Consider the following 22,467-nt stretch of genomic DNA (forward strand, 5'->3'; position numbering starts at 1 on the left):
TATGGAGAGCCACTTCTCCAGGGTGAGAATGAGGCTTTGGAAAAAATACTGGAAGAACAATAGATTGATTGATGTGAAATTCTGACACAACATTAGGCAAGAATTTGGGATGAGTACGGAGGACCACTTTGTCATGGTGGAAAACTGTGAAAGGTGGATCCGCAAGTAAAGCTTGTAACTCATTGACCCTTCGAGCAGACGTGAGGGCAATCAGGAAAACTACTTTCCAAGTAAGGTACTTGAGATGAGCCTTATCAATTGGTTCAAATGGAGGCTTCAATTGAGCCAAGACAACATTGAGATCCCAGACACTGGGGGTGGTTTAAGTGGTGGAAGAACATTAAAAAGTCCTTTCATAAAGTGGGAAACCACAGGGTGTGCAGATAGAGGTTTCCCATCAAGCGGCTGATGAAAAGCAGCAATCGCACTGAGATGGACTCAGTTAGATGTAGACTGAAGTCCAGATTGTGATAAGTGAAGCAAATAATCCAGAACAGAAGCCAAGGAGGTATACATTGGCTCCAAATGGCGAGAGGAACACCAAGCAGAAAATCTAGTCCATTTCTGGCCGTAACACTGCCGAGTGGACGGCTTTCTAGAAGCTACCAAAATATCTTGTACAGACTGAGAGAACTGTATAGAGTCTGTTAGGTTGATAGGTACCAAGCTTTTAAGTGTAGAAATTGCAGGTTGGGATGTAGCAAGGATTCTTGACTCTGAGTAAGCAGAGAGGGAAAAACTAGTAGAAGCAGATGCTCCCTGGTGCTGAGTTGAAGTAGAAGGGAGAACCACTGTTGTCTGGGCCACCGAGGAGCTATTAGAATCATGGTGGCATGCTCTGTCTTGAGTTTGACAAGAGTCTTGAGAATCAGAGGGAATGGAGTGAACGCATAGAGAAACTGACCCGTCCAATCCAGGAGAAAAGCATCTGCCTCGAGACGCTGGGGAGAGTATATTCGAGAGCAGAACTGAGGCAGCTTGTGGTTGAGGGGAGACGCAAAGAGGTCTATCTGAGGGGTTCCCCATTGAGCAAACACCTGACAGAGAAGCGAGGAATTGAGTGTCCATTCGTGAGATTGCAGAAGACGACTCAATTTGTCTGCCAGACAGTTGTACTGACCTTGAATATATGCAGCTCTGAGAAAGATGTTCTGATGGATTGCCCAATCCCACAGCTTCAGAGCTTCTTGACAAAGGGAGTGAGATCCCGTACTTCCCTGTTTGTTGACATAGTACATGGCGACTTGGTTGTCCGTCCGGACAAGGACTACCATGTCGTGAAGAAGGTGTTGAAAAGCTTTGAGAGCATTGAAAATCGTTCTGAGTTTCAACAGATTGATGTAACAAAGACAGTCCACAGGAGTCTAATATCCTTGGGTACAGGGTCCGTCGAGATGGGCTCCCCAGGTATAGGTTGACGAGTCTGTTGTGAGAACCTTCTGATGAGGAAGATTGTGGAACAGTAAACCTCTGCAAAGATTGGAAGAGAGCATCCACCAGTGGAGAAACTGCTTCAACAAAGGAGTTACTGTAACTGGTTTAGAAAGCGGGTCGGTAGCTTGTTGCCACTGAGATGCCAGGGTCCATTGAAGTATGCAAAGTTGAAGTCTGGCAAAAGGAGTCACGTGAACTGTAGAACCCATGTGACCGAGCAGAACCATCATTTGTCTTGCTAAAATTCATGTGAGATGAGACACTTGATGGCAAAGGCGAATGAGGGTATCCCGACGTGGAGGTAGAAACGCTCTGAGCTGGACAGTGTCTAGAGTGGCCCCAATGAACTGGAGAGACTGAGATGGGGTCAGCTGGGATTTGGGAAAGTTGAGTTTGAACCCCAGACTTTGGAGGAACATAATAGTCTGAGTCGCTGCAATAATCCCTTGTTGAGAGGGGGCCTTGATAAGCCAGTCGTCCAGGTATGGAAAAACTTGAAGATCCTGGGCACGGAGGGCTGCAGCCACCACCACCAAACATTTCATGAAGACTCTGGGGGGAATGAGGTGAGTCCAAAAGGAAGAACTCTGTATTGTAGATGAAGATTCCCCACCTTGAATCGAAGATATTTGCGAGAGGTGGGATGAATCGGGATATGAGTGCAAGCCCCTTTGAGATCCAGAGAGCATAGCCAATCTCCCTGATCCATCAGGGAATACAAGGTTTGTAAAGATAGCATCCAAAACTTCTCTTTGATTAGAAATTTGTTGAGGGCCCTGAGGTCCAGAATGGATCGCAAATCCTCCGTCTTCTTTGGGACTAGAAAATAACGGGAATAAAAGCCCATGTCCGTTGGATTAGAGGAACCTCCTCGACAGCTCGAAGGCGAAGAAGAGCCTGAGCTTCCTGAAGAAGGTGGAGTTGCGACAAATTGGAAGGACACTCTCTTGGAGGGCGATCTGGAGGCACCTGAAGAAAGTGAAGTGAGTATCCCTCCCGAAGGATGGTGAGAACCCAGAGATTTGAGGTGATCATCTCCCACTGGTGGTAAAATTAGTGAAGACGACTTTCTATGGGAAGAAGAGAATTTTGATGCAGGGAGGTTGATATGCTTAGACTGGGAATGTCAAAAAGACTGAGCTGGTTTAGTCACAGCAGGAGTCTGAGCCTTCTGCTGTCGTTGTTGTGGAGGCCTTCTAGGCGGAGGCCTAGAGAAAGCTGGTGTCGTTTTTTGGGGATAACGACGCAGTGGTTGCTTGTATGGCCGAGCAGGAGCAGTCTTAGGCTTCGGCCAAATCAAGGAAGCAAAAGAGCGCTCATGTTCAGAGAGACGCTTTGTAGCAGTTTCAATAGAATCATCAAAGAGTTCATTACCCTGGCAAGATAAGTTCGCTAGACGGTCCTGCAGATTGGGATCCATATCAACAATGCGGAGCCAGGCGAGACGACGCATGGCTACTGCAAAGGCAGAAACTCTAGAACAGAGCTCAAAAGCAGCGTATGTGGCTTTCAGCATGAAGAGTCGAAGTTGAGACAGAGTTCTGATGATCTGTTTAAATTCAGAAAGACTTTGTTCCTCCAGAGCTGGATAGAACTTAAGCATCAATTTGAGGAAATGGTTAAAATAAGTAGTGAAAATGTAGTTATAATTGAGAATTCTGTTAGCCATCATGGAATTCTGGTATAACCTGTGGCCAAACTTGTCCATGGTATGGCCCTGCCTGTAGGGACCGCAGGGTAAAGCTTAGATGGATGAGCTTTCTTTAAAGAAGATTCCACAACCAAAGACTGGTGAGACAATTGAGATTTCTTGAAGCCTGTGTGATACCTAGATTCTAGCTTGGATGGAATGGCTGTAATGAAATGAGTTTCCATATTCCTTAAAAAAGTTTGCTTTAATACTGGAGTCATAGGAAGCCTCAAGGTCTCCTTGGGTAGATGAGGCAGCTCCATGTCGGCCAAGTATTCAGGTGTATACTTGGAATCAGAGTGGAGATCCAGTTTAAGAGCTTTTCCCATGTTGAAGACGAACCTGGCAAAAGAGGCAGACTTCGAGGTCGAGGCATCTTCTGGAGAAGGAGTGCGAGACCGAGGAACTACTGAGTAGGAGGGAGAAGCCTCTCTGGAATACTGAGGCAGAGGCTCAGAGTCGAGGCACACAGTGATTGAGGAAGCTGCACTACCTGCGTGAGGAGGTGTGAGTGTTTGTGCTTCAAAACCCTCGAGGGTGAAGTTCCCAGGGTTCGAGAAACAGAGTGGGTCGAGGCAGGAGGAGAAGGCTCCCTCGTTGGAGGAGTCCTCGACCTCGATAGACTTCGAGGAGAAGCAGTCTGTGTAATAGCTTTGCAAGACTTATGTTTAGATTTGGAAGAAGTCTCAGTATCCAAAGAAGGCGAAGGTTTCTGCTGAAGAGATGTCTCCTGAGGAAGTTTGGAAGCGAGATGCCTCGAGCGATGCTTCGGTCGAGGTGGAGGAGACTGTGTCCGAGGAGTAGGTGAAAGTCAATGGACTTGAACTGGCGAGACTTCCGAGGCTTGCCTATTGGTGTTTCCACCGGGGTCTCAGACTGCCGTTCAGGCTGGCTCACAGGAAGCTGGGTCGAGGACGGGAGGAGTTCAGCCATGACCGAGGAAATCGGTGTGGTCAGAATGGCTTTTAACATGTCCTCGAACATGGGCACCGAGACAAAAGAATCAGGTCTCGAAGGTGCAGTAGTGCGCTCCAAGGAGGGCAACCTCGAGGTTGAGTATTCCCGATGCTTGGAGGCATGCTTAGCTGGAGGTCTAGTCGAGGCAGGTAGGCCGGTAGATATGGCCTGGGATGCCTGTGACTCTGGAGGCTTCTTAGAAGTAGTACCTGAAGGAGAGACAGGAGACTTACCCGTCGAGGTCTTCAGAGGAGGTGCCGCCGAGGCCGAAGGAGTCGAGGTCGAGGCCGTCCCCGAAGCTGAGGTTGAGACCTTGTCAGCCGGCTAGTCCATCGTGCCAAAAAGTTGAAGAAGCTTGGCAAGGCGCCGACAAAGGACCCGAAGTTGGAGGGTAGCACAGTGCAAACAAGCGTCGGGACAATGTTCAGGACCCAGACAAACAATACACCGACTATGGGGATCGTTGATTGAAAGGGTCTTGTTGCACTGGCTACACTTTTTGAACCTGGTTAGAGGCCGGGACATAGAAAAAAACAAAGCCCGATGTACCAAACGAGGTAAGCGGCCAGGCCTAGGCCATAAGGCTGCTGCCGGAAGAAAAAATAAAAAATAAGAAGTTGTTTTATTTTTTAAAAATATGGTATGAGAAAGAAAAGAATAACAAAACGCGAGCACAGCGACTAATAAAATAACAAAAGCCTTGGTGAGAGAAGGCAACGAAGGCTTCAGAGCTAAAGAAGAGAACTTCTCGGCTCCGCAACAAAACGTTGAACTGATGTTCCTCACAGGAGATGCGCACCCTAACTTGGGCGGGAAGGCACTCACACATGCACAGTGCAGCACTCAGAGTCAGAAGCTCTTACAAAGATCTTCAAGCGAGTCTGCTTTCGAGGCTGTCCGCTGAGGGGCTCCGTCAGTGACGTCACCCACTGTTGAGAATATGCTGCCTGCTTGTCCTGGGATAATCAACATTATATCATTTGATGCAGCCATACAGGAACCTCACCTAAAACAGTGATAGGGACCCTTCAAATGAAAAATAGCAAAGATTAACAGAGGGCATTTGCATACAGAATTTATTTTCATTCAACTTCAATTTTTCATATCATTTATGAACAGCAAAGATTTTGCAATAAAGTTTTCTTGACTTAAGGGTACTAAATTATAATTAAGTCATTTGATAATTTCCACAATACCTTCTTGTACAAAAAAGTGGTACCATAAACATATAACATCGAGAACAACTTGTATTTAAATGTGCTGTACAATTTTCTTTATAAAATCATCTGATAAAGAATGTGATAAAACTAACTAACTATTAAACTGCTCTAGCAGTTTTTAGCGCAGAGAGCTGCGCTGAATGGCCTGCGCTGCTCCCGACGCTCATAGGCACTCTGAGCGTTGGGAGCAACATGGGCCATTCAGCGCAGCTTGCTTGAAAACTGCTAGCGCAGTTTAATAAGAAGCCTTAAGTGTTAATTTAAGAAACAGCAAGCAAGATAAGATCTCTGTTCTTTTATTATTGCAGTCATCACTAGTATTTCAAACGGTTTCCTCTTGAGTTCAAGCTGAGGCCTTGAAGAGCTCCACTAATACAAGGGCAAATCTGAACCCATCTCCCTCATACTATCCTGAATAAAAAAAGATCATGCATTCTAACTTAAGCCAAAATACATGTACTGAGGGTGGGGAGGGAGGACTGGATCAGTGATCAACAACCACAGCTATTGGGTTCATGTTGTACTTTCCTTCTTTTCCAGGAGAAGCTCTGGATATATATGATATTATTAAAATAACAAAAGGTGTGTTGGAGAAAGGAAAATAAAACCAGAATCTGTATGCCCATGGAGTAGTGATATCTCTGAGTGCCTTTCCTGGATCTCTGCAGCAGCTGGGGGCAGGACTCAAGATCCTCACCTTCCGTTGAGAATTTCTGGCATTTGTTCTTTTCCAGAAGGGACCTGAATTTTCCAGTGATGACTAGACACTGTAGAATACATGTGGAAGGTAATTTTTATAAGAGAGTGCCTATTTGTAAAGGGAAATAGGCATCTACTTTTCTATAATACTTGCAGAACAGGATAAATGCAGATGTATATTTTAAATGCAGATGTATATTTTAGGCACAACCACTTCTATCAGCCATCAAGCTGCTGTAAATAGTTGCATCTAGACTGTTAAAGAATGTGCTTATAGTATTTTATAATTTGGGTGTGTAATTAAGCACCCTGCCCATAAATAGTGGCATATATTTCCAGAATAGTATTCTGCCAAAAACTGTTCATTTGAGTGTGAGGGAGCTCCTACTAGAATTAACCTCTTAGTGCTGATCTTGAACACAGGCTGATCTGCGCATTCTGTTAGAAGGTTGTAAACTCTGCCCAGAAATCAGTGCACAGTATAGCCATGTGTTTGACCTTGCTTTAGCAGATCCTTTTTCCCACCTTTCACCTTCCTATAAATGGAGATACTAATTTTATTTTCTTCCAGTCTCGTGCCAGACTCTGTATATAATCCACTTGTGTGCTGGAAAAAAGATAAACCAGAATAAAGTTTTTTTTTAATATATAAAGCTATATCTTCATTTTTTTCCTCCTTTTTCGTTTTGGTTCTGGTTCCTGGCTTTCATCAGGTTTAGTTGCTGCAGTCATCTGTGTATAAAAAATTATATAATAAATAAATGCATAATATAATAAATGCATTTATTCCAACAAATGGGGAAAGAATGCAGACCTTGGCTCATGAAATTCTTTCCATGCCTTCTGCGTGCATATCTTTGTGAGCCAATATGCATGTTAATAATATGTATATGGGTGGTGTGTATCTGATAGGAGGTCAGGACTGTTTGAAAGGTGCTATATTACAATGCATCGTTAGAACTTTTTTCTCTCCTCATTTAGAGCATAGATTTTCTCTCTTCTAGTTCCCACCACATGCAGAAACTTCTCTGAGCTCACTTCCTTCCCTTGTGACTAGAGCAATCTCCCCATTGGCTGGATCCTATTCTGGGCTTCTTGGGAGGAAGGGATAAATAACCAAATAAGTAAAAGCAGGCAGGACAGGCTCACTAAAATAGTGAAGGAAGCGATAGGCATTAAGAAAAATTCATTCAGGAAATGGAAAAAAGGATAAAACTGAGGAGAACTGGAAAGAGCACAGGAAGTATCAAAAAGAATGTCACCGTGTGGTTCGTAAAGCCAAAAGATAGTATGAAGAGAGGCTAGCCAGGGAGGCACAAAATTTAAAACCGTTCTTCAGATATGTTAAAGGGAAACAGCCGGCTAGGGAGGAGGTGGGACCGCTAGATGACAGAGACAGGAAGGGAGTAGTGAAGGAGGAGAAAGAAGTCGCGGAAAGACTTAACATGTTCTTTTCGTCTGTATTTACGAACGAAGACACAACCAACATACCTGAATCTGAGCAATTCTTCAATGGAAATCAAGCAGAAAAATTAACATCCATGGAAGTGAGCCTTGAAGATGTGCGCAGGCAGATAGAAAAACTAAAAACTGACAAATCCCCGGGTCCGGACGGAATCCATCCAAGGGTTCTGAAAGAATTAAAGGAAGAGATAGCAGAACTACTGCAGCAAAATTTTAACCTATCCCTGAAAACAGGAGTGATTCCGGAGGATTGGAAGATAGCCAACGTCACGCCCATCTTTAAAAAGGGATCAAGAGGTAACCCAGGAAACTACAGACTGGTGAGTCTCGCCTCGGTTCCGGGGAAAATGGCGGAAGCACTGATAAAAGAAAACATCGATGAACATTTGGAAAGAAACAAACTTTTGAAAACAAGCCAACATGGTTTCTGCAGGGGGAGATCGTGCCTAACTAACTTATTGTACTTCTTCGAAGGAATTAACAAACAGATGGACAGAGGAGACCCCATAGACATCATATACCTGGATTTCCAAAAAGCCTTTGACAAGGTGCCACACGAGCGTCTACTCCGGAAACTGAAGAACCATGGGGTGGACGGAGACGTACATAGATGGATCAGAAACTGGTTGGTGGGTAGGAAACAGAGAGTAGGGGTGAAGGGCCACTACTCGGAATGGAGGAGAGTCACGAGTGGTGTTCCGCAGGGCTCGGTGCTCGGGCCGCTGCTATTTAATATATTCATAAATGATCTAGAAACAGGGATGAAATGTGAGATAATAAAATTTGTGGACGACATCAAACTATTCAGTGGAGCTCGGACTAAAGAGGACTGCGAAGAATTGCAAAGGGATTTGAGCAAACTAGGAGAATGAGCAACGAGATGGCAGATGAAGTTCAACATTGAGAAATGTAAAGTATTGCATCTGGGAAGCAGAAACCCGAGGTACAACTATACAATGGGAGGGATGTTAGTGAACGAGAGTACCCAAGAAAGGGACTTGGGGGTAATGGTGGACATGACAATGAAGCCGACGACACAGTGCGCAGCGGACGCTAAGAGAGCGAATAGAATGCTAGGTATAATCAAGAAGGGTATTACAACCAAGACGAAAGAAGTTATCCTGCCGCTGTATCGGGCGATGGAGCGCCCGCATCTGGAATACTGCGTCCAATATTGGTCGCCGTACCTTAAGAAGGATATGGCGTTACTCGAGAGGGTTCAGAGGAGAGCGACACGTCTGATAAAAGGGATGGAAAACCTTTCATACACTGAGAGATTGGAGAAACTGGGTCTCTTTTCCCTGGAGAAGAGGAGACTTAGAGGGGATATGATAGAGACTTATAAGATCATGAGGGGCATAGAGAGAGTAGAGAGGGACAGATTCTTCAAACTTTCAAAAAAATATAAGAACAAGAAGTCATTCGGAAAAACTGAAAGGGGACAGATTCAAAACAAATGCTAGGAAGTTCTTCTTTACCCAGCGTGTGGTGGACACCTGGAATGCGCTTCCAGAGGACGTAATAGGGCAGAGTACGGGATTGGGGTTTAAGAAAGGATTGGACAATTTCCTGCTGGAAAGGGGGATAGAAGGGTATAAATAGAGGATCACTGCACAGGTCCTGGATCTGTTGGGGCCGCCACATGAGCGGGCTGCTGGGCACGATGGACCTCAGGTCTGACCCAGCAGAGGCATTGCTTATGTTCTCACCCATATAAAAGAGGATTGGAGAACTACTGCTGTATGGATATTTTTTTTTAGAGTCATAAATTCCTGAAGAAAGTCAGACAGGTAGCAATCCTAATCTGGGTTCTGAGATATTTGACAGAGCACTCATAAACCTGAGGCAATTGCTGTGTTCTTATTTTGCTAATGCCTTAATCTAGCCCTGACCACGGCCACAGATAGTAGTTGGCACCATAAATAGAAACCAATCAATACAAATTAGTTATATATTTCCTTGGTATTTCTACTGTGAAACTTTCTGTCTGAATAACTTAAGGAGAAATTAGGTTCTTACCTGCTAATTTTCTTTCTGTTAGCCTGTAGACTGGTACAGTCCTTTACTAATGGTTATATCTCACTGTGACCAGCAGGTGGAGACTGAGATCAAACTGTGATTGTAGTATATTAGCTGAGGCTCCCCCCTCCTAACCCAGTCTGCTGAATAGCCAAGCAGAACTAAGGAAAAACTAACATGAAACAACAGTAATACTTCGAACTGGAGAATAAAACAACAAACACATAGTAATAACTGTTGGAAAATGCAAAGAACTAAAATCTTGCAGTAAAAATGTCCCCGCAGCTCACCAGCTATGCCAGCTGAGCCATAGCTGCTGTTCTTGTATCTCCCCGGCCCTAGAAAAATACTAGAACCCACAGAAAAAGCAAAATCTTCATGCATACAAAAACTGCAATCACTGCAGAAATACAGATAGGATGGAAAACTGTACCAGTCTACAGGTTAACAGAAAGAAAATTAGCAGGTAAAAACCTAATTTCTCCTTCTGTGTCACCTGATAGATAGACTGGTACAGTTCTTTAAGCCCCCCTTAAGCTTTACCTGGTGGTCTAGCGGTTTTCGTGGCAGGAGCGATCTTCCCACGCTCCTGCCCCGTGCAGATCGCTTATAGGAAATGGCTGCCTTGAGCTCCCATAGTCTCTTGAGACTAGGATGGGAGCTCAAGGCAGCCATTTCCTATGAGCAATCTGCACGGGGCAGGAGCGTGGGAAGATCGCTCCTGCCACCAAAACCCACTAGACCACCAGGTAAGGCTTAAGGGGGGGGGGCTTACAAGGCTTAAAATAGCTGGGGGGTTAGGGGCTGAACCGGCCAGAATATTTGTTGCGTTTTTTTAAATATTCACAGGCCAGTTCTACCCCTAACCCCCATGGATACAGAGGGAGAAGTGTAGAACTGAGAGCCATAAAGTTGGCATTACAGACTCTGGGGAGATCCATGGAAAGCAAAGCTGTCTGGGTGTTTTCAGACAGTACCACAGCAGTAGCATATGTGAAAAAGAATGAAGGGTACCGAGTGCTCCATTAAGACTGGAGGCCCAGTTACACTGAGCGGAAATCCACTTGCTGGCAATCTCTGTGGTGCATGTAGCAGGAATGGAGAATGTACAAGCTATCTCAAGTGGCAAACTTTGGACCCAGGGGAGTAGTCATTGTCCTGGACAGCCAGTCTGATGGCTTTGGCAGTGAACAAGGGGGCCTCGGAAAAGGAAGAAGTGATATGGATCGTTTTGAAAAGAGAAGATGGAACTTCTATCCACTTGGGTGTTGGCTACAGACCTCCTACTCAACTGCAGCAAATTCATAAAGATCTGTTTACGGATATACAAAAGTTGGGAAAGAAAGGAGAGGTGCTATTGCTGGGTGATTTCAACCTGCCGGATGCGGACTGGAAAGTTCTGTCTGCAGAATCGGAAAGAAGTAGAGAGATTGTGGATGCCTTTCAAGGGGCTCTGCTCAGACAAATAGTGAAGGAACCCACAAGGGAAAAAGCGATACTGGATCTGGTGCTCATAAATGGTGAAAGTGTCTCTAATATCCAAGTGGGGGCCCACCTGGAAAGCAGTGATCATCATACAGTTTGGTTCAACATAACAGCCAAAGAGGATGATGACCACATAAAACTCAAAGTCCTAAATTTCAAACATGTGGACTTTAGTAGCACGGGGGAGTACCTGAAGAAAGAGCTGATTGAATGGGAAGACATAAGGGAAGTGGAAAAACATTGGTCTAAATTGAAAGGTGAAATAAATAGAGCTACTGACCTTTATGTGAAGAAAATAAATAAAAACAAATGAAAAAGGAAACTGATATGGTTCTCCAAACTAGTGGCAGAAAAAGTAAAGGCAAAAGAATTGGCGTTTGTGAAATATAAAAAAAAAACTCAAGAAGAGTACAGAAAGGAATATCAGATGAAACTGAAAGAAGTCAAGAGAGATACTTCTAGTGAAAGCGCGAGCAAAATGGCTATAATTATAAGAAAGGGAGACAAAATTTTTTTCAGGCATATTAGTGAAAGGAGGAAGACAAAAAAATGGAATTATGAGACTGAAAGAAGGTATGAACCGCTATGTGGAGTGTGATGAGGAAAAAGCAAATGTGCTAAATAAATAGTTTTGTTCAGTGTTCACAGAAGAAAAACATGGAGAAGGACCACAATTGATCAGCAAAGTTACACCTGAGAATAGAATGGATACTGCACCGTTCACAGAAGAAAGTGTTTATAAATAACTTGAAAAATTGAAGGTGGACAAAGCTATGGGATGGGATCCAGCCCAGAATATTGAGGGAGCTCCAAGAGGTTCTTGCGGATCCTCTTAAAGATCTGTTCAATAAATTTTTAGAGATGGGAGAGGTTCCACAGGACTGGAGAAGAGTGGATGTGGCCCCTATTCACAAAAGTGGTTGCAGAGATGAAGCCTCACTTCAGTTATTGGAAAAATAATGGAAACGTTGCTGAAGGAAAGGATAGTGAAATTCTTACAATCTAATAGAGTACAAGATTCGAGGCAACATGGGTTTCCTAAAGGTAAATCGTGCCAAACGAATCTGATTGAATTCTTTGACTGGGTAACCAGAGAACTGGATCAAGGATATGCGCTAGATGTAATTTACTTAGATTTCAGCAAAGCCTTTGACACAGAGGCTCTTAAATTCTAAGAGCAGTGTTAGGAAATTCTACTTTACGGAGAGGGTGGTAGATGCCTGGAATGCGCTCCCGAGAGAGATGGTGGAGAGGAAAACGGTGACTGAGTTCAGAGAAGCGTGGGATGAACACAGAGGATTTAGAATCAGAAAATAATAGTAAATATTGCCAGTACTGGGCAGACTTGCACGGTCTGTGTCTTGACACCAAATCACCACTATGTATCAATAATCTTAATTACCCTATCCAACCTCCATAAAGATACTAGGTGTAACTTTGGATCAGTGCCTAACTATGAGAGACCAGGTGGACTCCTTGATCAGAAAGGGATTTTTCACTCTCTGGAAACTCAGATCCATTAAAGCTTATTTCGATACAGCGGCATTCAGAACCCTAGTCCAATCCCTCGTACTGAGTCTACTTAGCAATTTCCCAAAAGAACATGCAAAAGAAAAGCGTTTACAATTGATGCAAAATGCAGCGGTCAAACTATCTTTGGGCTGAGGAAGTTTGACCACGTGACACCCTACTACCGGCAGCTGCATTGGCTGCCAATGGAGGCGCGCGTAAAGTTTAAATTTGCCTGCTTCTGCTTCAAAGCACTACATGGACTTGCCCCTAAATATATAACTGACCTTTTCGTCTTCTCAGCCAACAGATACAAGAGAAGCTCACATTCCAACTTCGTTTCCCCCCCAGTGAGAGGTTGTAAACTGAAAAAACACCATGAACATCTTCTCTCGTACCAGGCAGCATCGTGGGGTAAAGACCTAGAACAATTGCTTTCGCCCACTACTTATGAAGAATTTAGGAAATGTCTGAAAACACACCTGTTCCTAAAATCCAGATATACATTTGTAGCCCCAAAGAGTTTCCCTCATTTTGTGCCTTTTTTTCCCCCCCCAAGGCTGAAAGTATGAGTAGTCCTAACCTGTCTGTTTTCTGGCTCGTTCTCTGTATTTTCATCTTCTGCTTCCTGTTCTTGTAAAGCTGCATCGAGTGTAGCCACATTGATCCTGAAATCTCGTGATGTGCTCAGCTTCATATACTGCATCAAGTTCACCTTCAACAGTCACATGAAAAAATAGTGATTTCATTATGTTAAACTTCAACGAACCCAAACAAGGGAAATTGCCATGAATAAACAGTGGTTAATTTCCTTAAACCTGCCAATTTGTGGGAACCATTAAGGAAGCTACTCACCACTGAGCAGCAGCGCAAAATCGCACGCCTGCTCATGCTTCTTCTCAGCGGCCGAAGACGCTCAAAGGCAGCCAAGTTAACAGTGGGGCAGGAACTTGGAAAGTTCGTTCCTGCCCGCTGCACTTCTATCGACGATCACCAGTAGAGATATGAGCCTGAGGCTAGGACAGGGAGGGCGGCAGGCTGCAAAGCCTGATGGGGAGGGAAGGAAGGGGGCTGGGTGCAATGCCTGGCAGGGCACTTGAATTTTAAGCCCAACTTATATTTGAGTCAACCATTTTTCCTCCTTTTGTGGGGGAAAGGGGATCTCGACTTATATTCGAGTATATACGGTAAATCCAATAGGAACACTCAAAATATTCATATGTTTACATATCGAACCTTAAAAGCCTGTCGATTTAAGAGATTTTGGAGAAAACTTTTTCTTTTCAAGCTGGGAAAATGAACTCCTGGTTAAGTACCCTTATAACACAAGCCCAAACCTATTATTCTTTTAGGAAGTTGTTAAAAACCTACTTATTTGATAAATGGATAAAATGAGATTGGATGTATCCTCTTTTGAAATGTTTCACTCAATGTACAATCTTCTTGGATATAAACCGCTTAGAACTTATGGTAGGGTGGTATATAAGAATAAAAGTTATTATTATTATGTAGGTTACCTTGGATTTCTTAGATAGCTGGATTAGGAATTTTTCATACTGTTCAATGGCAAAAATTAAGTTGGGAATAGGCTTAATCTCACGAAGCACTTTGGCCTGTAAAAGGAAATAGGAAAATGGAAAGAACTTTCATAATCAGGTTTCATATTTACTGCAGATTGGTGCATGGAAGACAGATGGAATGCTCTTATATAGCCTTATGTAATAAAGAAGTAGCAGTGAATGCATCACAATAGTTAGTCACTGGGAAATTCTAGAACCTTCTCATTTGAGATGCAGCTTTGATCTATTGCTCCCATTCACCAAGATGGCCATTGCCTATTCTTTCCCTCCTTCTGACTGCTCTCTTTGTGACTTCTCTCCTTTTGTTAATCATAGGAAACTGTTAACTCTTAAACACTGTCCTCCCTAGTCTTGTCCAGTCACCAGCAGCACCTTTAGGAATAGCAAAACTATTGGCCCTTGAACCTCTTCCAGTGCTGGTGACAAGGCAGTTTCTTCTTGTAACACTATGTTCTTGCTTGCCTTGGACACTCTTGCCCCTCGTCACATCTAACTTCTGCTCACATCCACAGTTCGCTTTCTTCATTCCTGCACACATTCTACAGATTGTCTCTGGCTGAAATCCCCCTCCCATACTAAACATTATACAAGAGAACTAAAATGCCTAAGCTCTGCCCCCAACCCCACCATTTCCCTTATCTCCCTCACTGCATCCAGCATTTTGCAACCCCTCCCCTCCTTTGATCTCCAGTATCTCTCCTTCTCCCTCCAGCCCCCTGTGGTCTCCAGCATCTCTCAACTTTCTTCTACCTCCCCCATATACTGTTTAATTTCTTACCTCCCCCAGGATGGCAATGCTAAATTGGCATAAGAGGAGGCATTGCATCTGGTCTTCCTGCTCCCACTCCTTCCAAACTTCCTGTTTCAGAGGGGGGCGGAAGCCAGCAGGACTAAATCAAGCACAAATACTCAAAGCCTTGTGCCAACCGGCCATGATGGTTTTTCTTATGTCAATTGTAGTGTCACCAATCTGGAGAAGGTGGTAAGAAAATAGTAGGAAAATTTGGGGGATGCCGTGGAACCTGAGGGCTTCCCCTGTTCCAGTGCCTATGTTATATATTTCATAAACCTGTTTATCTGCTTTCATTCTATTACAGTTGCTAAGCAAAATTATTAGATCAATTTATTTTATTTTTCTAAGTTATTTATATACTTCCTATCAATGGAGGTTGTCTAAGTGGTTTACATTTAGGCATTCAAGCATTTTGTCCATTTAATAAACTCTTGCCTCCAACACCCATCAGCTTTTTACCATATTCACCACATCCCTTCCCTCCATTCTTTGCCCAAACCTTGGCCAGCTCCTGGCTGTCGCCTCCCTCCCCCTCATCATACATATCCTTCCTTCTACAATTTGTGTCTTTACCAACTCAAACAATTGTCATTTACCAGCTAAATGCTTTTGTGGGGTTTGGAAGGCCTGGTTTGAAACATCCAGATTATCACCCTCTTCACTAGTACTGCCCTATTACTGAAAAAATGAAGGGGACCCCCCATTAGATAAAAATAAATACCTCAGATTCTTGCTGTTAAATACAATGTTGCAACTAGGACTGAATGGACCCCCTAGGAAAAATTAAGAAAGGCCCCCAATGACACCATGCTACCCAAGGAAGGAGGGTCGTCTTCAGAGTTCCTGTCTGGGCAGGAGCATACATGGGGGATAAGTGGCTGAAATGTGGACATAGGGGCTTGTGTATGAGCTCTTTGGGGAGGACAGGATAGAAAACTAATTAAATAAATAAATGTAAGATGTCAGGGGAGGAGGGGTAGTAGGATATGTGCATCAGGAAACAAGGAAAGAGGGGTGTCTGCTCTGAGAAGGTGTTTCTAGGGAATAAGGGATAAACCTTTTTTGAAGTTTGGGACTCTGGGAGAAGGTGAGCATGCCACTACATTTACTCCCCCAGACCCCCAATCTCCCCTTGCAGTCGGGTAGCATCTAAAACACTCAGCTCTTCTGCTACAGGGCCAAGTTTTGCAGTATTAGGAGTGAGATCTCAAAACACTTATCATGAGACTTCTGCCCAAGGGAGTAGGGAATGAGATGCTTAAGGGCTGCCTGGCTGCATAAGGAGAGATTGAAGAAAGGAATCGGGAGGTAGTACGGCAACAGTGCTAGAAGTGCAGTGTATGCTGTGCAGACCTCCTCCCAGTCCAGCAGCTGGCCTTACCAGCAAAGCAGACCCTGGCTTTTTGCTGGGTTTGCTCACTGGTTACATGCCAGCAGTCCTGACTGCTACTGTATGTATCGGTTACCGTGGCAGCTGATTTTTCCTTTTTCTTTTTTTCTCCTGAAAAGCTCAGTTCTTCACTCTGAATATTCTGAAGGAATTGGATAGAATACAAAGTCACATACTTAACCAGGAAAAATATTCAAGTTGTTTAATATCATTGTTAATATCACAGACTAGAGTTCTGTCCTTGTCCCTTTCAACTCATAAAGGATGGGATAGGGACAGAACTAGTGGCAACAGGACAGGGATGGAGAGAAATCTAAGGCAATGCTTGAAGGCAGAATTCAGCCCCTCACTTATATGAATGCAGGTAGCATTTGCATATGAGTCTATAGAGGAAATGCAACAGGGATGTCCAATAAAATCATCACTGGATTTCCAATTTTACAGAGGGATGAATGAGGCAGGCAAGGGAGGAGGATAACTTCAAGGTGGCCAAGATGCAACCCTGAGGGTTATGGCCCAGTCAGATTATTACAGTTCTGCATTTTGAGGAAGAGGAGTAGGATGGTGTTTCAGTATAAAAGCACAGGGTACATCTATTGGTGAGCGACTGCCAAAGCAAAGCTCATCACAACTGCTTTGCCATTATCTCTCCTTTAACAAAGGTATAAGAAACCTGCACAGTATATGGTGCACCACACTTTATCCCTGTACTTATAACCAAGGTAGGATTAACCATTTGGTGGATCCTTGGCAAATAATCATGCTGAGCTTTGCTTGGTTCTGACTACAAAGGAAAACTGGTGACTCTAGTTCACTCCTCCTCCTGCCCCAATCTCCACACACATACGCTCTTCTTTCTGCCAGCAGTTGACTTACCAGGGCAAATATCTGCCTTGGGAACACCCGAATGGGGCCCCCTCCTAAACATTTAGCCTTATGCTCATGCCTAGCTTGCCCATGCTTTACTCCTACCCTGTTTATAACGCAGTCTCAAATTTGAATGCCAGTCTTAATGGAACCATCTTGCTATACAAGATAGTCATGTTAAGCTTTGCAGCTGCCATGAAAGAAAAAAATAAAGTTCTTTAAAGGAGTTGCTTCAACTCATAGATTTTATATATATAAATAGACACACACCAAGTATTTTCTATATCTAATAGATTGTATTTATGCATTTTTACCCCCCCTCCCCTGTTTTATAAAACCACAAAAAGTTTTTCTGATTCGCTTGATAGACCGGTATAGTTCCTTAAGAATAGGTTATATACGTCACTGCTACCAGCAGGTGGAGACTGAGATCAAACTTGTATATCAGTAAGGCATCCTCTGTACTAATCCAGTCTTCCTCAGTCTCCAGTAGCAGGTGATAGACTAATTTCGGCTCCCCTCTTAGCCTTCTGGAATTTTGTTTCTGGACTCCTGGTTCCCCTTTTGTGCCGGATAGAACTTAGATAGATCCTGTTTGGGGATCTGTCCGACCTCAGGGGTGTTAAACCCAGCGTGTCTCGTGCTGGGTCCCTTCCCCCATATATTGTATAACCCTATCTCATTTAAAGCCACCAAAGATCATCTTAGTTGTTACATTATATAATATTTGTAACTGAGACATTTGTTAGTTAGGTAATCCAATCAGTACACTATTATAGTAGTCAAGAAAAACAAGACCACACGTGAATATCTATACTGTATAGGTTCTAGTAAGCCTAAGTTGTAAATCAGCCTTTGAAAACATAAGGTAATATTTCTGCTCTGGTATGACCCTCTTTCTTCAGTAGAGTGAGCTCTTTATCTTTAAAATAAACATATAAACCTAGAAGGAGAGTTCCAAGATGCTGTCTATAAGGTACCAAGATAATCAAGCAAGAGAAATTTCAGTTACACACAAAAAAGAGCAATAATTGGTGGTGGTGGGGGGGGGGGGGGTACTGGAAAAAGGGCTTCGGTAAAACTTGTTTCTGAATTAATGTTTTCTATAATAAAAAGATCTTTTGTTATTCCTACCTGTGCATAAGTGATGAAGGCATAACATTGTGGTGTCAGATGTGAACCTGAAAGCTTAACCTGTCGAAAACAAACAAATTGTTACTGATAAAATAAAGGATTGTATTACACTAGAAGTTTGTAGGTGTCATTTAATCTGCTCACCAGTTTTTCCAGCCTGGCAGGGATTTGCCCCAGATTACTCGAGTAAACCTGTAAATACTGGGGAAAAAATAAGACAATATACACCTATTTATAAATGTTTTTAAAGACACTGCATGTTTATCTTATTTCTATGTATACAACCATTAAGTCACTATCCAGCAGTACAGAAAATGTATAATTTGAAATGTCGGAGCCCAATGAGCAGGGCAGGCAGGCAGGAGAAAAGTCAGGCGAAGAGGAGACAAGAATCGGGAGGTGAAAGAGGAGAGGAACAGAGAAGCAGGGCAGGCTAGAGTGAGGGGCAGGGGCGAGAGATAGCTCCGCCCACCCCTCTGACGTCAGCCAGGCACTGATCCGGAGCTCCCCCTTAAAATGGGATGAGCCAACGGCGCTCAGCTGTTTGGCACGCATCGAAAGGGCCATCAGAAGGGGTGAGTCACTGCACAAGCAGCAGAGAGAGAGAGGACACCAGCAGCAGACAGAGAGAGAGGACACCAACAGCAGAGAGAGAGAGGACACCAGCAGCAGACAGAGAGAGAGGACACCAACAGCAGACAGAGAGCAGACACCAGCAACAGACAGAGAGAGAGAGGACATCAACAGAAGACGGAGAGAGGACACCAGCAGCAAATAGAGAGGACACCAACAGGAGAGAGAGAGGGGGAAGCAGAGGGAATCCAGAAGATGAGCTTTCCAGTGTTCTGCACAGTCTGTCATATGTATGATTACCTCCCCTCGGGGAGGCAAGTCATTTGTATGTGGTCGGTGTCAGGAGCTGAAAAGCTTAAAGAAGGAAGTTAGGCAACTAAACTAAACCTTAAGTTTATATACCGCATCATCTCCACGGAAGTAGAGCTCGGCACGGTTTACAAGAACTTAAAAATGAGAAAGGGTAGGAAAAGGTTTACATAAGTTTATAAATCGAGTGGAAAAGTAAGGGAAAAGAAATTACATGTTAGAGAAGAGCCAGGTTTTTAGTTGCTTGCGGAATAAATGGAGGGAGCTCAGGTTCCGCAGTGGGATAGTAAAGTCATTCCAGAGACCTGTGATTTTGAAAAGAAGTGATTTTCCCAGTTTACCTGCGTGGAAAATACCATGTAGGAAGGGGAAGGATAGTTTAAATTTATGGGCGGTCCTGGTGGAGTCAGGGCACGAGGAGTTGAAAGAAAGTGGGATTAGGGAAGGAAGGATGCTGTGAATAATCTTAAAACTGAAGGACAGGATACAGGAACTGTAAGGACTTTACATCGCAGAAGACCCAATCAGGACAGCTGAAGACTTCATAAGAGAGAGACACATTGATGAACAAGTCAGGGAGCTCGAGGAGTTCATTGAGGAGGCCTACAGGATTAAGACTGTTTGGGTTCCACTAGAAACAATTGTATAAATGGTGCCTAGTGGATGATTGACAATTGTGCTCAACTGTGTCTAGAAGTCAGGTGCTATTTATAGAATCACTGTACAGAGCCAAATATTTACTCTCGACTCTAACCTATCACTCTGCAAACACATCTTACAAGTAGTCTCTTCATCCTACCTCCACCAGCTCCGAAAGATAAGAAACTACTTCACGGAACAAGACTTCACCCAACTACTCTATGCCTTTGTCTTTACACGCCTGGATTACTGCAACACTGCGTTTTCAAAGGCCTAGTGTTGTCATATAAATCGCTCTACAACATGACACCCAAATACTTCTCAGACATAGTGACATAGACATAATAGATGACGGCAGATAAAGACCCGAATGGTCCATCCAGTCTGCCCAACCTGATTCAATTTAAATTTTTTTAAATTTTTCTTCTTAGCTATTTCTGGGAAAGAATCCAAAGCTCTACCTGGTACTGTGCTTGGGTTATAGTGACATACTTCCTCTCTATACCCCAAAGAGAACGCTACGCTCCCAAGATGAAATACGCCTATATACACCATCAGGACACTCCCTCCAATTCCAGACAGCTTGAAAATCCTATTCCAATTTTTTACCAAACCTCTGGAATAGGCTACCTCCTCATATTAGAGCCTTTAAAGGACTTCTTTAGAAAAGCTGTAAAAAACCTATCTTTTTGCCTAGTCATTCCCTCAACCATTCACCAGCATCAGTGAGTAATCCTATATGAAGATATACTGCAACACACTGTATGTAAATCCTATATTATAACACTGTGAATGTAAAATATAACCCGTTCTGAGCTCTTTGGGGAGAACAGGATATAAATGTAAATAAATAATGTGCACATTATACTTGTGAAAATATGGTACTTTCAAGGCTGATGAGATAAGGCAGCAGTAGTCAGAGCGTACTACAGAGCATATTTATACTTCCCATAGTGTTCAAAACCTAGCATTTTTCCCTTTCCAGATGATACTGGAGAATACTCACATATTTAATGAGCGATGTCAGAATGGTGTATATCTTTGCTAGCTCCTTAATCAGAGCGTCTATGCAACTGCCAATTGGAAAAGCAGTTTGCACCAGTTCATGGCAGGCAGTCAACAATGTCCCCAGCTGTAAGAATACCGCCTTTTCTATTGGCTCTCTCTGGTTCACTGCTTGAGTGGAGACATCTATAAAAAGAGAGTAGATCAAGTTAAAGAAATGCTATAACATGCAGTGCTGGTTCACTATTGACTTGTCAGCAGGACAGAAGCTTCCTGTTCCACACTTAGAAATGCTTCTGTATATTTGACTTTTCTAGATTGTGTTTCAAACAAGCATGTTTAGAATGTCAAATTCTCAAATTTTACCATCAAACCTGTTTAATACCTAAACTGTTTCACTAAGCAAAAAGTAGTATCTCTAGTTTACTGAACACTCATATGAGCGAGTACTGCTTATTTTGAAAAGTAAAGAAAAAAACCACACACAAAGGATAAATTAGATCTTACCGACAGGACCAAATTGAGATCCCATGATGGCATCGAAGGACACATCAGCGGCCGAAGCAACTTCACTACTCTTAAGAAACGGATGATATCAGGAAGAGAAGACAACCACCGACCTTGCACCAAACTTCTAAAGGATGGCAAGGATACAACCTGAACCCATAAGGAGGATCAGGCAAGGCCTCTCTCTAAGCCATCTTGCAAAAAAAAAAAAAAAAAATCCAGAATACAAGGTAACGACATGTGAAGAGGAAACACCACCAATCCTCAAAAAGGTGCCAAATGCACACATAGGCACGGGAAGTTGAAAACTGTTGAGATCCCGAGAGAGAGAAGAGATCACCTTATCTGAATATCGTTTTCTGTTTATGCATTCCCTTTCAAGAGCCAAGCCGTAAGACAAAAGGGACCGGATTGAAGATGGGAATGGGACCCTGAGTCAGAAGGTTGTCTGACAGGGGCAGAGGAAGGAGCTCTGCGACAAGGAGGCAAACCGGGTCCCTGAACTATGGATACCTTGGTCGATGCGGAGCCACCAGAACTACGTGGCTAGCTTGCCGCACAATGTGAATGAGAACTCTGCCCACCAGAGGCCATGGAGGAAAGACATTTAGGTATTTATATACCACTTATAGCCTAAGTGGTTTACATTCAGGTATTCAAAGCATTTTTCCCTATCTGTCCTGGTGGGCTTATACTCTATCTAATGTACCTGGGCCAATGGGGCATTAAGTGACTTGCCCACAACTTCACCCGAGACTTTAGCTCTAACCACTGTGCCACACACTTCCCACAGAAGACCATCTGACAACCAACACTGCACTAGATCATCCAACCCCTCAGCCTGAAAATCCCTCCGCTGACTGAAGAATCACTTTGGTTTGGTGTTGAAATGCGTGGCCATGAGGTCCATCATCAACCGACCCTACAACTGAACAATCAGATTGAAGGTCTCCACTCCTAGACACCCCTTGCCAGGATCTAGCACAAGCTGACTGAGAAAATCCACTTAGATGTTGTCTGCTCCCACCATATGAGAGGTTGAGCAGGCGAGTCTCTGTTTAGTCCAGGAGGAGCACCGTCTCCTGAGCCACTGACTCTTAGTTCCTCCCTGTTGATTGACATAAGCCACCACCACGGCATTGTCAGATAGGACCCTGACTGCCTTGCCCTTAATCAGAGATAGAAAGGCTGAA

General features: G+C 43.6%; 2 protein-coding genes across 9 annotated transcripts in view; one reads left to right on the top strand and one right to left on the bottom strand.

Annotated features, from left to right (window-relative positions):
- POLG (DNA polymerase gamma, catalytic subunit) overlaps window positions 1-6,657 on the top strand; it is a 110,871-nt gene extending 104,214 nt beyond the window's left edge. For all 5 annotated transcript variants that reach the window (XM_033921062.1, XM_033921061.1, XM_033921066.1 and 2 more), the window contains one exon: window positions 5,842-6,657. In XM_033921062.1, coding sequence (XP_033776953.1) covers window positions 5,842-5,906 — 65 coding nt within the window. In that variant the 3' untranslated portion in view covers window positions 5,907-6,657. The remainder of the gene's footprint in view (window positions 1-5,841) is intronic.
- The window catches only part of FANCI (FA complementation group I), a 134,526-nt gene continuing 118,655 nt past the window's right edge, over window positions 6,597-22,467 (bottom strand). For all 4 annotated transcript variants that reach the window (XM_033921059.1, XM_033921057.1, XM_033921058.1 and 1 more), the window contains 7 exons: window positions 20,769-20,953; window positions 18,386-18,442; window positions 18,242-18,301; window positions 16,317-16,382; window positions 13,995-14,090; window positions 13,061-13,192; window positions 6,597-6,732 (listed from right to left, as the gene is read on the bottom strand). In XM_033921059.1, coding sequence (XP_033776950.1) covers window positions 6,655-6,732; window positions 13,061-13,192; window positions 13,995-14,090; window positions 16,317-16,382; window positions 18,242-18,301; window positions 18,386-18,442; window positions 20,769-20,953 — 674 coding nt within the window. In that variant the 3' untranslated portion in view covers window positions 6,597-6,654. The remainder of the gene's footprint in view (window positions 6,733-13,060; window positions 13,193-13,994; window positions 14,091-16,316; window positions 16,383-18,241; window positions 18,302-18,385; window positions 18,443-20,768; window positions 20,954-22,467) is intronic.

Source organism: Geotrypetes seraphini, chromosome 14 (genome assembly GCF_902459505.1).
Source record: "Geotrypetes seraphini chromosome 14, aGeoSer1.1, whole genome shotgun sequence".
Lineage (NCBI taxonomy): Eukaryota > Metazoa > Chordata > Amphibia > Gymnophiona > Dermophiidae > Geotrypetes > Geotrypetes seraphini.